Below are 17840 nucleotides of genomic sequence, written 5' to 3' on the forward strand. Positions count from 1 at the left end.
TGACCAAATGAGATGAGGCATTCCAGAATCCCTCCTGTCAAGAAGGCAGTTGCCCTTTTACTGCCGAGTTCTCGTGTCAAAACGTTTCAGGAATCTGCCACCTTCTTTCGAACTTGTGTGTTTAAATTCTAAGATTTTGTCACACTACTGGTACAGAAGCACAACCCATGAGGCTTTGTCCTGGAAACAGAACTGGAGTGAAGAAGGAAAGAGGAAAGAGCAGACACACCTATAGAAAAGCTGGGACTGGAAGGAATGCAGTTGCCCTGGCAGAGTACACATACTATGCAACAGAAGCCAGGGACTTCAGCACTGTTGTCATGGACAGCGCCAGAGGAGGGGTTAGCTAGTCTTGGTAAGAACATTCTGTAGGTGAGGAATCAAGTTCTAACCATCTGAATGGAGGAAGCTACAGTCACCAGTTTTTGCACTCTATAAACATACCCACTCAAACTTGAGGAAGGTTTTTCAATCCCTCTGAACCTCAGCCTTGTGAATAGGTTTTGCCAATCCTGTGGGGCTGAAGCACTGGGGTCCCGCAGGATTGGGATCCACAAGGCCGTGCCCACATTAACAACACACACTCACTCAGGACTTTATCAACTCTTCTCACACTTACTTGGGGCTTCTTCAGCTCTCTATAACTCAGTGTCACCCTACTCAGAGCTATTAAGTAAGTCCTATCTAGTTAGCAAAAATGAGAGAGTGATCTCAGCATTTGGGAAGAGGGATCATAAAGCTTCTTTGTTCAAGTGACCTTGCTTACGGGGACAATTCTTGAGCTTGGCTTGAGTTATAGGATTGTCATTTACCCCAGCTAGCACTGTCTTGTTCCCCACAGCCAAGTGTAGCTTCTCTGTGTTCTACATGGAGGTCAAGTGTGGGTGGATAGTTGGGAGAGGATTATAAATCACTCATATGACATTCGGCTACACCTATACATGCTCTTGATGGCTTCAAACCCTTTTTAGAAATCTGCAGGAGCCTCAGTTCTGTCCCAACTGGAATAGCTGAACATCACTGAGAAGTCTACAGCACAGTTGGCTTCTTCAAAATTTTTTATTCCTCCGACACAGGAGTCCAGGACATTTGGTCTAACATTTCTTACATCTTCTTTATCACTTTGTCTTGTTCACATCTGTATGCTTTCATCTAAGGCAAACTCCTCTAGACTGCTATGCACTGCAGATATGTCCAGTCACATAAATCCGCCCCCATTCCAACAGTATGCTCTCAGCTTTCAGAGCACTGACCTCCCTTCATGTAGGTTGGTTTCAAATACCATTCAGTCTGTTAGAATTCTGGACTAAATGTTGATGATTATAATGTCTGAAGGATGTGAAGTTGGTTTTGGTTAGTGTTTTATCACAGCAAAAGGAGAACACATTAGAAAGTTGTGTACTATAAAGTGAGTGTATAGGGGGCCCCCTTTTGAAGAGTTTTGTTGGCCAGTTGTTCAAGGAGGTCCCGGATTCACTATACTGTAGGACATAAGGAGTTGAGCCTTAGCTTACCCCTGCCCAAGCACAAATTCTTTGAGAAAACTCAGCAGAGAAGTCAGTCATAGAATGACATCGGGGCTCAACTGCAAAGATCCCGCCCAGCAATGCTTACACATGCTGCTTGCTTCTATTAAGTGAAAACCAGTTTTCCTGGCAGAGTTCTCTCTGGCAACCTTCTAAAGAACACAGGGACTTTTCTATGCTAAAGTTTCTTTTAGAAAATCTTACAATGAGAGGAGGAAAGAGAGCCTACAGAACAAAAATAAAAAACAGGCAAAAACAATCCCAGTATGGGTTTCCTCTATGAGGGTTTCTCACAGCGAGCCCATTGGACGTATTACACATGCTATGGAATATTCATCTTGTCTCTCTGTGATATCTGTCTTTGTGTTTGGCATTACCACACTTTGGAGGTTATCCTGAATGCCAGTCGTGTGAAATGAACACAACTGACAGGGTTGAAAGGCTAAAACTACCCTTTCTAATCTGTCTATTCCCTGTTCTCTGCCTCAGGCCATGCCTCTTCTGCAAGTCTGTTCACCATTCTTGCCCCTCTGATGGGAGATGTTCTCATTTCCTCAGTGTCAATCAAAGCCTCTTCCTTGAGGATTTGCAGAAATTTAAATTTCTCTTCTTACAAGAAGAGTAGAGAGCTGTAAAATAAAATGTTCAGAATAAGATGAATGTTTGCATGTTTGACCCCTCTGCTTAACTTTTTCACGTGTTTACTTAAACGATCCAGAAATATGTTACGTCTCTTTTGTCTCTTTCTCTGTGTCAAATTAATTAATAAAATAAATTAATAAAATAAAATAAGCATGTGCGTCGAAGTCAGTTACTTGTCCTAAGTTTTAATTAAATAAGCATCTCAGTGCAGAGTAATAGGCATGCCTAGGCATTGTTCTTATGGGCTGTGGATGCAGAACAGGACAAACTTCTTTTCTCCTGGAGCTAGTATTCTCATGTGTAGAGAAACAGAAAACAATCAAATAAATACACAATATGTCAAGAGATTGTAAGTGATGTGGAAAATAAAGCAAAGATAGGAAATAATATATGTATTTTGGAGTGATGTCTCATTTCCCATAGGACGATCAGGAAAAGAAAGTCTCTTGGATAATGTTCTGTTCTCTCCAAGGAATGAGTGACAGCTGTACTTCCACTTTTAATAAGTGTGTATGTTAAGTATATAGCAAGGCAAAGTAAAAGAATTAGTAGTAAGTAAGAGTGGGTGTGACCTGAGCATGTTATATGCATGTATAAAATTATCAAAGGGTAATTTTATTTTTTAAAAAAAGAAGAAGAATGGCTCTGGAGTTTTAGCCTAAATGTGCTCTGTTTTTTGCTGAGATCGCAGGACCATAAAAGGAGTGGGTTGGTAGATTGTAGACAAGATGAAGAGTTTAGTCTGGGGTGTGCTCAGTTTGAGCAGCCCTCTAGACAGTTGAGAGACCATGCTGTAGTGGCAGTAAGTTGCCAGGATCTACCCAGTTTGAGGAATTGACCCAACTGAGGCATCAAGAGAACGAAGAAAAGGCAGACATGCAAGGCAAAGCTAGGATAGGGTGGGCTGTGCTCACTTTGATGGATGGTACCAACTTTGGCAGTAGCCCAGAACTTCAGTTTGGGTAGAAGTCTAAAAGAGGATGGAAGGAAACAAGCTGATGTTCCAAGAGAGAACGATTCAGGTAGGAAAGAGTGATTTGATTGATAATATGAATCAAGGAGGCAGATTTCTTTATATAGGGGAACCTTAGATAGAGGTCATTGGAGGGGAGTAATCTTAGGCTATAGTTATCCTAGAAAAGGAAGCTGTGGTTGATAGTTATTGCACCCTGGTCAATCATTCATAAACACTTGTGTTTGGAGCAAAGGAAGGCTGTGCCATGTCTGGAGCCTTATCTGGGGAAGGCTTTGACTATGCAATGGATCTGACACATGCCCTGCCCATGCGCATGATATACATTCACTCAGAACTTCATCCATTACCCTCAGTTGTGTGTGAGGATTTGGGGTACGGGAACAGAGACAGATTTGAGTGTCATCAGCATATTCTACAGCCAAAGGATTACAGAGTGAGCAGAGAGTGGAGGGAAAGGTCCAAGGGCCATATTGTGCTTATTTCCAAAACACAGAGACTGGGAATGAGAATGGTTAGAAACATAAAGGAAAATCAAGAAAGAATATTGACCAAGAGCCAAGATATGGATACCCCCATTTGGAGAAAGAGTGCACTTCCTTTCTGTTTTCATGTGGACATGACAAGTGAATTATCAGTGAGTTTAGAGGCATAGATGTCCAGTGGCCCCATTATGAACTACTGGCCTGAGGACAGAATGTTAGGACAGGACTAAAGGCCTTGTAGGAGTGAATTTCTTCATCAATTTTGTGACCTTTTTCAGTGGGATTTTTCTTTGACCTTTTCCAGTGGGCTAGTAGCACCTGTCAAATAGTTGGGTTTAACTAAAAAAAAAAAAAAGCAGATAATTGCTATCACCAGATGCACGACTTGTCTTTCCTTGTGATTCTCACTATGTCATGAATTTGATAGCTGCCTTTAAAACAGAAGAACAGAGGGAAAAAAAAAAACTACATGAAGACAATGGAAGGTTGTCATTTTACAGGGCTTGTAAGTAGAATAATATCCACCTCTCATAATACCCACCCCTCTCTCACAGTACCCACCCCTCTCTCACAGTACCCACCCCTCTCTCACAGCACCCACCCCTCTCTCACAGCACCCACTCCTCTCTCACAGTACCCACCCCTCTCTCACAGCACCCACCCCTCTCTCACAGTACTCAGTCCTCTCTCAGAGTACCCACCCCACTCTCATAATACCATCCCAGTCCAGGTGGCCAGAAGAGATACAAATGCCCTACCTTAAAACACCTGCTCCCTAAAGTGTACTTGAACTGAAGAGTCTGAAATATACTTTGAAAAACTAGAACTGATTTAGTTTGCCTTGAATGACTATGTTACAGAACAAATGCTAAAGTGTTCGTATTCTTCTACAAAAACAAAGGAACTAGGCAGAGTCTTGGGTGTAGGAAAACTGTTCATTGGCCTACTTAAAAACAGAAGAAGTTACATGTTCGAGAGGGGCCTATCTTATGATTATTAGGATACAAATATAGGAACTGACTTTCATGGTGACAGTTTTTATTCAAATAACTGTGTAGAGTAGCAGTCTAAATACAGTACAGTGCATCTATAAATTAAGCAGTACCATGTCAATTTTTCATGTAGCTGATCATTTTCTCTTTATTGAAAAACAAAAACAGATTTTGTTGGAGCCAGGAGTGATCCAAGATGTGTTAGCAGCTGGCAGTCATCTTCAGCTGTTGGAGCTTCTCAGTTTGTGTTCCCACTATCTCATCCAGGTACGTGTGCTTACACCTCCTAATTGCCCTGAAGCTGTTTCCCCTATCAACTGATAGAAAAACTACACTGTGGTTATGCACATGTATATGCATCTAGTGTGTATGTATGTATGTATACATGCTTATGTGTGTATGTGTGTGTGTGTGTGTGTATTTGTGTGTGTGTTTGTACAACCTAGTATGTGCTAGTAGGTTCTTGAGGACACATATAAGAGAATCCTAGGAAGACAGCTGCAGTTCCTGTGTCTTTTCATGGACATGGATACGTTGTTTCTCCAGGTGACCTGTCCACTCCAGGTGACCATTGTCCTCAGGCAGCTGACTGACTCAGCATCCATGTACAGGCCTCCCCACAGGTTCTCAGCTGCCATGTGCAGGCTTCCCCATGGATTCCTGCAGAGTTTATACTAGAAAGGGTCCTGGTTTAAAGGAATGCTGGTTGTGGAAATGACCACAGATGCAAGCAAAGTTGAGCATCCATTGAAGACCCATTGACAGGAGTTATAACCTGAAGTCAATATAATGAATTATCCTGGGAACTTCCAAGATGGTGAAGATGGGAAAATGTGTGAGTGAGCTGTGCACCCTTTCCCTGGTTTGCTGCGTGGTTGGGAATGGCTCTGGGAGAGATGCAAAGAAAATTCACGCACACTATGCTGTTTAGTATTTAGAAATGTTTCGAATTCACTCAAAACTACAAATTTAGACATTAAAAAAAATCAGAGGTTTACAATGTAGCCAGCTTGCTTGAAGCAGTATGACTGGTAAGAACTGGACTTTTCTACGAGCGAGCGAGCGAGAGAGAGAGAGAGAGAGAGAGAGAGAGAGAGAGAGAACGAGAGAGAACACACAATGTAAGAGTGCCACCTTTCCCTTCCACCATTTGTCCCATGGTCGTGGTCTCACTGGCCCTTCCTTGCATTTATTAGAATATAGTGACGGTGCAAAGTAATTAAAATGATGAATCTACATACTTCTATTCTAGCATCTCTGTGCATATGACATATTATTAGTAATAAATAACCCTTATATCCCTACCCAACTACTTTGGTTTTGTTTAAAATCATTTCCTCTAGTTCTAAATTTGTCTAAATGTGCTGTAAATGGGTCCTTCATCTTTCACTCCCGTGACCCTACCCATCATGGAATTTCCAAAGCTGTCTCATATGGCATCTTTTTGTTGTTATTGTTGTTGTTTCTTTTTCCTGACAAACAAGAAGAAGTCCTTCCCAAGGTGTCAGTGTGGGAAGTATCAGCCATGTTCACCTAAGGAAGATTTTAAACACAGAATATGACATTTTTATTATCATCTCAATGCATTTAACCTGACAGTAATGTTTAACTATTTTTATCTGGTTTTTCTTCCTTTTCCTTTTAGTAGTTTTTGATGATATGGGAGAACCGTTTCCAATTTCTTTTTGCTAGTTGTCAACGTGAACCATCTAGAAAGTTTACAGGATGTCAGAAGTGTGTGTGTGCTTGGCTTTGAAATTGAAATTATTTTTATTTGACATTTCTACATCAAATACTACTATTTGAGCTTTAAAGAAGCTCAACTGGATTCACTTTCTTGTGGCAGATAATACTCAGTGATACACAGATAGAAACTTGGTCATAGTCTTATAACTGTTGAGGATGATACATAGAATATTTGTGTGTAGCGATGTCTTCTTTATAAGTGAGAATTCCAGATGAAGACTGGAACACCATGTGCATGGCTCCTGCCATGTCAGATGAATCTGTGGAGACCTCAGTAGCTGTGCCCTTTGCAGCTGCTGTCTTCCATGTGTTTCTGTCTGCACAAAGTTCAGTTTAACTAAAGTTACATTCTCTGAAAAGTCACTACTCCTAAAGTTACTTCTAGTAACTAAAAGTTACTTCTTAGCAGTGGTTGAAACTTCACAAATGCTGCCCTGCCTTTTTGTTGCTGGACGTCTGCCTTGTTATCAGTGATTCCTGCCAGATGTGCTTATAGAAGGAAACTGGATAAGAACCCAAGGCTTGTGCCTGTAGAAACAACAGTATTTCAGTCTTTCCAGTATATATGTTGCATCTCTCAGCATAAGCTTTTTCATAATGAGCCATCTTGCTTTTAGATAATATTATTTTAATGCAGCCCTACATATCTTTAATCTTTTGGTAGCATTGTTCAACTGATTTGTAATGTTATATAGAAACATTTAGCTGAAAATAAAAAAGTATTATTGCTATTATTATTATTATTTATTATTATTATTATTATTATTATTATTATTATTATTATTATAAATGAAAAGTTTTCAAATGCTTAAAGTGTATGAAGAAGTTGTGTTTTGTTACCAGGGCTAATGTGTTTGCCATCGTGGTTGGAGCCGTTGTCTAACTAGACTTTAAAATTATTGTCACTGTGATATCTGCTATTATTTTGTATCCTTAAATTTCCCTCGTTTCTTTGGTTAGGAGACATGAGTCTTATTTACATTTCAAATTTTATCCCCTTGTCCCATTCCCCTCACCACCCAGGAACCCCTTATCCCATCCCCCCTCCTTGTGCTTCTATGAGGGTGTGATTTTCCAGTTTCTATGATGCTGTTTTTATTAACGTAAACTGCCTCCTAAATTTCTAAATCCTTCCCTTTGTGTTATTAAGTCTCCTTTTTTTTCTTTCTTTTTTTCTTTTTTCTCCTTTTTTTCCCATCTCTCTCTTTTTTTAAATTGGGTATTATATATACCTTTCAGATTTTATCCCCTTACCCCACTTCCTCCCACCACCCAGAAACCTCCTATCCCATCCCCCCTCCTCATGCTTCTATGAGGCAGTGCCCGCACCTACCCCCCCCACTACCCCGTCCCCACCCTCACATTCTGCCCCCCACTCTGTGTTTGTTTTTTATGGGACTAAGAAACTCCTCTCCCACCTATGCCCGACAAGGCCATCCTCCCCTACATATACAGCTGGAGTCATGGGTCCCTCCCTATGTGCTCCCAGGCTGGTGGTTTAGACCCTGGGGGAGGGGGGCTCTGGTTGTTTGGTATTGTTGCTTTCCTTCTGGGGTCACAAACCCTTTCTGCTCCTTCAGTCTTCTCTTTAAGTTCTCCATTGGGAAACCCCTGATCATATCAGTGGTTAACTGTGAGCATCGTCCTCTGAATGTGTTAGTCTTTGGCAGACCTCTAAGGAGACAGCTAGGAGGCCCTGTTCTTTATCCAATACTCATTTTAAAACTGTCCAAGGAGAGCCCTTTGCAGGCGCTCCCTGAGACTCCTCAGCCATTAGCAGACACCTTGGTAACTTCTGACACTCAGATGCTGATGTAGCATCTCTTTCCTGATTCCCATCCCATACCCATGCTCGGAGAAGAAAAGAGAAACTTCCAGATCATAGTGTGGGCTCTTTTCCCTGCCTTTTTAAAGCGATCCTCAGCCCAGGTCCAGTCTGAAATAAAACAGAAGTGATTCTTTGTTCTCCCTTGTCCACTGTATTCCCTAAAAGTCTCTCTAGAAATGTAAACCAGCTCATTAAAGATTAATTAATTAATTGCTGAGGATGGACTCTGCCAAGTGTGTGCATGCCCTTGCCTTTCAGCATTCACATTTGCATGTGTTCTGTCCCCTATTGTAAACACAGTTGAGGAAACCCCTGGAGCTCTCTTCCTCAGTGACCAGCCCTGCCTGGCAGAGGTCCAGCATGCCCCCTGCTGTACTGAACTCTTTCTGAAACTCTACTTTTTCACAGCTAAATTCTGGACTTTTGTTGTTTATTTTCTTTTTTGAAACAAGGTATCTTGGGCTTGCCTCTACTTCACCATTCCCCTTTGACCAACAACTATTAGGATTAACCCTGGTACTGGAAGCTTCGCTGAGCAACAAGAGATGGCCAGTTAGAACTCTGTCTCACTCATTTGCTGATCTTTATTTCAATTGCCTTCTTATGTATTTTGTGTATGTATTTGATGTATGTATTTGTATGTATTTTAGGAAGTCTCTACTTTGTTAGGTTTCCATACTACTTCCACAAATGCCCCTTAATTTTATATATCTTTCTACATTTTCCCTGCCAAGCCCTTCTTGCCTCTCCCTCCCCATTTGATTCTCCCATTCCAGGCCTCCCTCAAATGTAAATATCTATTCTATTTACCTTTCCTAATGAGATCTATCTTTTTTATCTAGTTCCTTCTCTATGCTTATAGTCTGTGGTTCTGTAGTGTATAGCTTATCATTGAGGTGACAGCTCTACATATAACATAATCCACATAAAAGTGAATACATTTGTTCTTCTGAGTCTAGGATACCTCACTCGGGATGATTTTTCTTCTAGTTCCATTCATTTGCCTGTAAATTCATGATGTCATTGTTTTTAAACAACTAGGTAATACTTCATTGTGTAAATGTACCACATTTTCTTTACCCATTCTTCTGTTGAGGGACACTGGGTTATTTTCCATTTCTGGCTTTTTGAAGAATAGGGCAACAATGAACATGATTGAAGAAATGTCTCTGTGGTAGGATGAAGGATCTTTTGGGTGTATACTCAAGAATGATAGCTGGATCTTGAAGTAGACTAATTCTTGTCCTCTTGAGGAGCCACCACACTGATTTCTATAGTGGCTGTATGAGTTTGCACTCCCGTAGCAAAGAATGCTCTTCTTTCTCCACATCCGCACTTGCAAGAGCTGCCACTTGTTTTGTTGATCTTAGCCATTCTGAGAGGTGTAAGATGAAATCTCAAAGTTATTTTGATTTACATTTCCTTAATGGCCAAGGAACATTTACTTAACAGTTTCTCAGCCATTTGAGTTTTCTCTATTGAGAATTCTCTGTTTATACCTTTAATTCATTTTTAATTGGATTGTTTTTTCTTGATGTCTAGCTTCTTGAGTTCTTTATATATTAGGTATGCGAATGCTCTATCAGATGTACAGTTATTAAAACCCTTATCCCATTCTGTAGGCTGCAGCTTTGTTGGAATGATGGTGTCCTTTGTCATGTAGAAGCTTTTCTGTTTCATAAGGTCCCATGTTAATTGTCAATCTTTGAGTTAATGGTGTTTTGTTCAGAAAGTCTTCTCCTGTGCCTATGAGTTCAAGTCTGTTCTCCACTTTCTCTTCTGTCAGGTTCAGTATATCTCGTTTTATGTTGAGGACTTCGATCCATTGGGAGTTGAGTTTTGTGCTGGGTGATGAGTCTGAATTTAAGTACCTTCTTCTACATGTAGACATACAGTTTGACCAGCACCATTTGATGAAGATGCTGTCTTATTCCAGTATGTATTTCTGGCCTTTTCATAAAAAATTATGTGTTTATAGGTGTGTGGATTTCTATATGACTCTTCACTTTGGTTTCATTGATCATTTTGTCTGCTTTTGTGCCAATACCATGCTGTATTTATTTCTATAGCTTTGTGATGCAATTTGAAATCAGGGGTGGTGATACCTTTAGTAATTATCATCAGCATCAGCATCACCATCATCACCATCATCATCCAGGATTGTTTTATCTAGCCTGGGGTTTCCATATGAAGCATAAAATTATCCTTTTAAGACATGTGAAGAATTATATTGGACTTTTTATGGAGATTGCATGAAATCTGTAGATTGCTTTTGGCAGGAAGGCTATTTTTATTATATTAATCCCATTGAAACATGAGCATGGGAGATGTTTCTATGTTCTGATATCTCCTTAAATGTTTTTCTTCATTTACTTATATTTTTGGTTCACTTGCTTGACTAGAGATATCCCAAGATACTTTGGATTATTTGAGGCTATTGTGATAGGTATTGTTTCCCTGATATCTCTCTCTCTCTCTCTCTCTCTCTCTCTCTCTCTCTCTCTCTCTCTCTCAAATCATTTGTCATTTGTATAGAGAAGGGTTACTGATTTCTGTGAATTAATTTTGTAGGTAGATACTTTTCTGAAAGTGTTTATCAGTTACAGGCGTTTCTGAGTGGAATATTTTTAGGTCACATATGCATACTATCCTATCATCTGCAAATGAAGATGCTTTGACATCTTCCTATTTATTTCGTATCCCTTTGCTCTCCTTCAGTTTTGGATTGTAATAGCTAAGGATTTCAAGGACTGTGTTGAGTAAGTATACATGGAGAGGGCAACCTTCTCTTGCTCCCAATTTTAGTGGAATTGCTTTGATTGTCTCTTTATGTAAGTTGATGCTGGCTCTGAGCTTGCTGTAAGTTTCCTTATGTCCTTAAGATTCTCTAAATTTCCTTAATGTCTGTTATGTTCCCTGACTCTTTTATCTCTAATTTTTGTTAATTTGGATCTCTTCCCCTTTTTAGTTAATTTGGATAATAAAAATAATGAATATTATTTATTATTCAATAAATATAAGATTTGCTGATTTTTCCCAAAGGATCAACTCTTTGTTTCACTGATTCTTTGTTTTGTAGGTATGTTTATTTGTTGGTTTGTTTCTATTTCATGGATTCCCACCCTGAATTTGATTATTTCTTGCCATCTGCTTTTTGGGGGTGTGATCTTATTTGTTGTTGTTCTAGAGCTTGCAGGTGTGCCTTTTAAGTTGTTAGTATAAGATCACTCCAATCATTTTTATGTAAGTAGTTACTACGTAGCTTGTTAGAACATCCCTCACTGTGTCCCATAAGTTTAGGTATGTTATATATTCATTTTCATTGAGTTCTAAAAAGTCTTTAATTACTTTGTAATTTCTGTCTTGACCCATTCTGTATTCATCAGTGAGTTGTTCAGTTGTCATGAATCTGTAAGCTTCCTGTTGTTTCTGTTATTGTTGATATCCAGCTTTAATCTGTGGTGGTCAGATAGGGTGCAAAGTGTTGTTGCAGTTTTGCTGTATCTGTTGAAACTTGCTCTGTGTCCCAGTATGTGGTCAGGTTTAGAGAGAGTATCACAAAGTGTTGAGAAGAAGGCATATTCTCTTGTGTTTGGGTGACTGTTGGGTTCATTTGACCTATAGTGTCAGCTAGCTTAATCATTCCCCTTTTAGTTTTTGTCTGATGACTATTGGTGAGCGTGTGTTATTGACATCTTCCAGTATCAATGTGTGAGGGTCAGTATGTGATTTAAGCTGTAGTAGTGTGTCTTTTTTTTTTTTTTTTTAAACAAACCTGGGTGTCCTTTGGCTTAGGGCATAGACATTAAGAATTATAATGTGCCCTTGGTGGATTTTTTTCCATTGATAAGTATATAATATCCTTCCCTATCTCTTCTAATTAACTTTGGGTTGAAGTTTATTTTGTCAGATATTAAGATGGATACATCAGCTTGCTTCTTAAGTCTATTAGCTTGTAATATCTGTTTCTATACTTTTACTCTGGGGTGGTATCTTTCCTTGAAGTTTCGGCATGATTCTTGGATGTAGTAGAAGACTGGATCTTGTTTTCACATATATTATGTTTGTCTGTGACTTTTTATTAAATGTTGAGAGAAATCAATGAGCAGTGCTTATTGATTCCTGTTTTGTTATTGTTGTTGTTGTATAGTGGTGGAGGTGGTGGCGATAGTAATGTTGTTGTTGGTGGTGGTGATGGTGGGGTGTGTGTGTGTGTGTGTGTGTGTGTGTGTGTGTGTGTGTAACATGAAGGGTTATTTGTTTTTTACTTTGCTGGTCTGGAATTTTTCTTGCCAGAGTTTTCTGGTATGTAGTTAACCTCTTGAGGTTGGATTTTACCTTTTAGTATCTTCTGTACTGCTCAATTTATATGTCGACATTTCTTAAATTTGACTTTATTATGGAATGTCTTATTTTCCTGCCTATGGCAATTGAAAGTTTTGCTGAGTGTAGTAGTCTGGAGGGGGAGTACTGGGGTAGCATTTGTGGTCTCTTAGAGTCTGCAGCAGATCTGTCCAGATCCTTCCAGCTTTTAGAGTCTCCAGGGAGAAGTTAGGAGTTGTTCTAATCAGTCTGGCTTTATATGTTACTTGGTCTTTACCTGTTGCAAATTTTAATATTCTTTCTTTGTTCTGTGCATTGAGTATTCTGATTGTTATGTGCTGAGGGGCCTTTCTTTTCTGCGTCAGTCTATTTGGTGTTCTGTGTGCTTCTTGCACTTTGATAGATAGCATTTTCTTCCTTAGGGAAATTTTCTTTTACAATTTTGTTGAAAATATTTTCTGTGCCTTTGACTTGTGTTTCTTCTCCTTTCTCTGTTCCTATTATTCTTAGATTTGATCTTTGCATGGTGTCTTAGATTTTCTGGGTGTTTTGTGCCAGGAGTTTTGTAGATTTATCATTTTCTTTTATTGAGGTATTCATTTCTTCTATTTTTGTCTCCAGTGCTGAGCTGCCCTGTTCATCTCTTGTGTTCTGCTGATGAAGCTTGCCTCTTAGATTCCTGTTCAAATTTCTAAAGTTTTCATTTCCAGATTTCCCTCAGTTTGTGTTTTCTTTATTGATTTTATTTCCACTTTTGGTTCTTGAGTGGTTTTATTGGTTTCATTCCACTGTTCGTTTTTCATAGGTTCTTTAAGGGATTTACTTCTTCTTTAAGGACTTCTATCATATTCATAAAGGGTATTTTAAGGTCTGTTTCTTGTGCTTCAGTTAAGTTTGAATATTCAAGGCCTGCTGTGGTAGGGTTGCTGAGCTCTAGTTAAAACATTTGGGGTTTTCTTGGCTGTTTTGGTTGTGTTTTTACAATGGCATCAAAGCATCCAGCATTGGGAAAATTGTAATTCTAGTGCTTATATCTGGTACCATCTTAATTGGGTGGGTGTTTTGGTCCTTGACTTTTGTTTCCTCTTCAGTTCTTAGGAGAGTTTGGCAGCTGTATGCTGCCTGTAGGACAATCTTATGGTATCCTTATAGGTATAGGCATTGGACTTTCCAGGTAAGTTGTGTTTCTGGGTATTGGGAGCTGATACTTGGGAATGGAAATGTGCTGGGGCTGATGGGATGGGGGCTCCAAAGAGGAAGGAGAGCATGGAGTTCTGTGAGGATCTGCTTATTTAGTACCTTGGGAATGGAGGCAAAGAGTGATAAGGTGCTAGAGCAGAAGTTCTGCTACAGAGCTGGGAGATAAGACTGGAGGATTAGACTTGGAAGAGTGGAGGGAGAGGTGAATATCTGTCATTAGCCTATTTGCTCTCCTGGATGGAGGGGTCTGTGGGTTCCCATGGAGTGCCTGCCATGAAGTCTATGAAGGGTTGAACAAAGCAAGGGATGAGAGGAAGGAAATTTGGAAGAAACAATCTGTGTGAGAGACTGTAGGTGAAGGAGGGAGAAAGGAAAGCTTTAGCAGGTGTTCTGCTGCAGAGCTGGAGACGACACTGGGGATGATTTGGAGGACCAGAAAGAAAGCTGATGCTCTATAACTATTCTGCCTGCTTCCCTGGCAGGAGTGGCTAGTGAGGTCTTAGGGCGTGCCTGCAGGAGTTGGAGGCTGGCATGAAGCAAAACGTTCAAAAAGAGGTCAGTAGGGAAAGATCTGTGCAGTCCGCTGTAGATGGGGACAAGAGGGAAGGAAGGAATGGCCTCATCAGGTGGTCCGCTGCAGAACTAGGGTTGAGACTGGGAATTGGATTTGGAGCAGCCGAAGGGCGTGGGTGAAGATCTGGAGTTTGCCTACCTGTTTGTTTTCCCGACCAGAGTGGTCTGTAAGTCTTCAGGAAGTAGAGCTGGTTTTTCCCCCTAAATGGCACATCAGTAGTTCAAACTTTATATATTATAATGTGCTGTAAGGGTGCATATTTATCTGCTTGTTGTCTATCAATTCATGTGTTGTTTTAGATGTGCAGCCTTAGAGTCTGCGTCACAAATGTCTCACATGTCTTTCATCTGTCCCTGAAGTTATTTCCTGTCATTAGACACCCACCGTTCCTGCTAAAAGAATGACACCTAAGTGGGTTTCTTGTTTCTAGCCTCTCTCCATGGCAAGTCACATTCCCTTGAGTATCATTATCTTTCCAGGGAAGGGAGCCAGCATTTGCAGAGGGCCTGCTCTCACTTGATGGTTTATAAGACCTTGCATTTGCACTCTGCCAAGTAGCCCTTTAAGTCAGGTGACATTGTTTTTAACAGATGGAGGAATTTACTTTCAGAATTATTGTGTAGATTTAATTTACAAATGGCCTCCAGCTACCTATTGGTATATCTCAGCACATTAGTACATGTCAGTATATTAATTTACCTACGAAAGTCTTATCTCCGTGGCTGGACCTGTTTTTTCCCAGCCTGTTTCCAGCCAACCTGCCTTTTGGAGAATCCTAAGGCAGATGTTAAATATGGGGACTTGCCATTAGAGAAGTCTGGTTATAGGAGATCCCCAGTAGCAGGCAAATGCTTTCAGTTATCTGTAAACTATACCCTGGTGGTAGGGGTGGAGAAACAGAGATGCACAAACATGCATGTTCCTCTGCTGAAAAAATCCACAAATCAAGGATGTTAACCAAGGATTTGTGTTGTGTCCCCTGAAAGTGACCCATTAGGATGTCAAGGGTTTTATCTTTTGAAGGGAGAAACTTCTGTAGGATTTGTGTCTCTTGCCAAGGTGATAAACTCTCTTGTCTAATTAATAGTGGTGTCCTTTGTTTCATCAGGTATCACAGTTTTTATAATGACATGCAACTAAAATGCAGTAATAAAACGAGCATCCTGTAGGCTCTTCCAATAAAACTATCAAAGCAGTTAAAGGAGCAGGCTGCCAGTATCTGTTCATAGGCAGCAGGTGGCAGTGTGAATCCACCAAAATTTAGTAGTTCTTTTAAAGCAAAAATCAGGGGGAAATGGAAAGAAAAATTATTTATTTTGCTACATATTAGTCTTCTGACCCAATCAGTAAAAAAGTCATTATTCACACCACACTGGGCAATATGCATTGTAATTTTTAACAAATAATAGGAAACTGTTAATGTGCTCACAGGAAATGCAGTTTTGTCTCGGGCTTCTATGGTCATTTATCACCGCACTTTGTGAAATCACTCATTTGTTCTAATTTGAATGTAAATGACTCTAAGGTTTTACAAATAAGGTGACAGACTCACATAAATGTAATTGCAGGGTTCATCTCCTTCTTTTTATATATCACTCATTAGGTTATGAATTAAATACATCGTATTAAACCAGGGGCATGTCCAATGATGATATTGTAATGGCAAATTACTCTATGCTATTAGAGGTGTATTTTTTATTCATGGACATTAATTTGTCATTAAGCGGCATTAGTTTAGCACTTTTATGTGAAAGACGTGACCTGCAAGAGGAGACATGCTGCTGGGTTCTGAGAGAAGAGAACTCAAGGGGCATAGGTAGAGCAGTTTATCTCTGTAGGGAAATACATAGGGTGTTTGTTTCTTGTTTTTGTTTTTGTTTTCTTCTGTTGCAAACATTATACTGGTCACTTCCTCAGACAAAAGGTGTTCTCTGTATAGTACTTATACCTGGGTAATCTAGTACATAAAGCCTAGATGTTTGCTTGGGTAGCTGAGAACTAACCTGAGGAGTATCTCTAGTGTAGATGGCAACTCCCCCTTCCATCCTCCGTCTCGTCCCCTGACCATGCTCATTTGTCATCCCACATCCTCATTTAGCTGTACACTAAGTGGACCATATTAGAAAATTGAGCCCCTCCCCCCGACCTTTGGTGAAGGTACGAACGTTTAAAGACTTTTATTCTCTCCTGAGGGCTTGGGCGAAATTTCTGGGTAATTTTGTCCCTGCTTTTATAAATACCAGTCGTACAGTTTCCCTTTTAACTAAGAAAAGATTTTTCTAGTTGCAGCATCAGGATGCTCTGTCTCTGAGACATCGTCTCTTCAGATAGCACTTGACTCACCCTCCACAGGGTTCCTTATGACTAAGAAATGCCTTTCCTTGCTTTTACCCTGGGAGGTTTTAGGTTCAGGTTCCAGGACCTCATCTTCCACCAATTTCAGATTTCCTTTCCCTTTCTTCACATTACAGGAACTGAGTATGTATGAAGAAAACAGAACTTGCCTTCATTCAGTAATTTTTATCTGCTTTTGAATATTAATATAATAAGAAATGGTATGGAGATTATCTAAGCGGTGTTCTATTACTTTTACCTACTGAATACATTTTGTTCAGTTAGAAATACTTCCTACAGTGACTGAACTTGATGGTTAGGAGTTTATAGATTTTACAGTGTTATAATGAATTATTATGTTTAAACTAAATAATGCAGCAGTGACTTATTAGAGGCTCTTCTAAGCAATATGTTATTATAATTTTAATTATTAAATTAGCAATATTTCTAACTATATAGTGGATATTCTATATAAAACAATTTATCCTCAAGGTTGAAAAGTTATAAGCCATACTCATTTTTTCTCTAACACTGAGCTATGTTTTTCTATTAGAGAAGATAGATGATTATGCCCACATATATATTTAATATGGCTATAATCCAGTATACTAACCACATGCCCTTCCTTGCTTGCCTTGAGCTGATACCGTTGCATTTGGTGCATATTAAAGTATAACCTTTGAGAAAGATATTATAAACAGTTTAATCTTTTTGCTTTTTTCTAAGTGAAAATTATTAGGAAGGCTCTAAATGTACCAAATCCAAGCAGCCACAAGCTAATTGTTTGTTCTAATCAAGAATATTTGTCACCTAGCACGGGTAATCCAGAATGTCAGGTTTGCCAAAGGTCACTCACGTTTGGCTCCAGGAATGCATCTAAGATCTCCAGTAGCCATTACAGGATCCCAATAAATTTTTTCTTATGCTATTGTGTTGGCTTTCATTCTGAAAGCCCACACCAAAGAATGCCAGCAAGTGACAGCCCTGGGGTATGCTGTCTGCTGAGAGAGTAATTTCAGCATTCTAATTTGTTATGTGGGTAATTTGGGGTTAACTGTATCTTCTTTGTGAGGAAAGGAAAGGAAATTACTTTGAAAGAAAGGAAAGAAATATTGAAGGGTTTTTCCAATATCTGTAGTTTCCATTTAAGCTAACTGTTGTGATCGAGGCAACAAACAAAAGCAAACCCAACCCCCACCCCCAAATCTGACTTTTGT

The 17840-nt window shown here is 39.6% G+C and overlaps 1 protein-coding gene across 6 annotated transcripts in view; it reads left to right on the forward strand.

Moving 5' to 3' along the window:
* The window catches only part of Klhl32 (kelch like family member 32), a 219375-nt gene that overhangs the window by 117574 nt on the left and 83961 nt on the right, over positions 1-17840 (forward strand). For all 6 annotated transcript variants that reach the window (XR_013107284.1, XM_076924066.1, XM_076924068.1 and 3 more), the window contains one exon: positions 4787-4885. Coding sequence is in view for 5 of the 6 variants with exons in the window: in XM_076924066.1 (XP_076780181.1) it covers positions 4787-4885 (99 nt within the window). In the remaining variant the exon portion in view is untranslated. The remainder of the gene's footprint in view (positions 1-4786; positions 4886-17840) is intronic.

The sequence above is a fragment of the Arvicanthis niloticus genome, chromosome 25 (genome assembly GCF_011762505.2).
Source record: "Arvicanthis niloticus isolate mArvNil1 chromosome 25, mArvNil1.pat.X, whole genome shotgun sequence".
Classification (NCBI taxonomy): Eukaryota; Metazoa; Chordata; class Mammalia; order Rodentia; family Muridae; genus Arvicanthis; species Arvicanthis niloticus.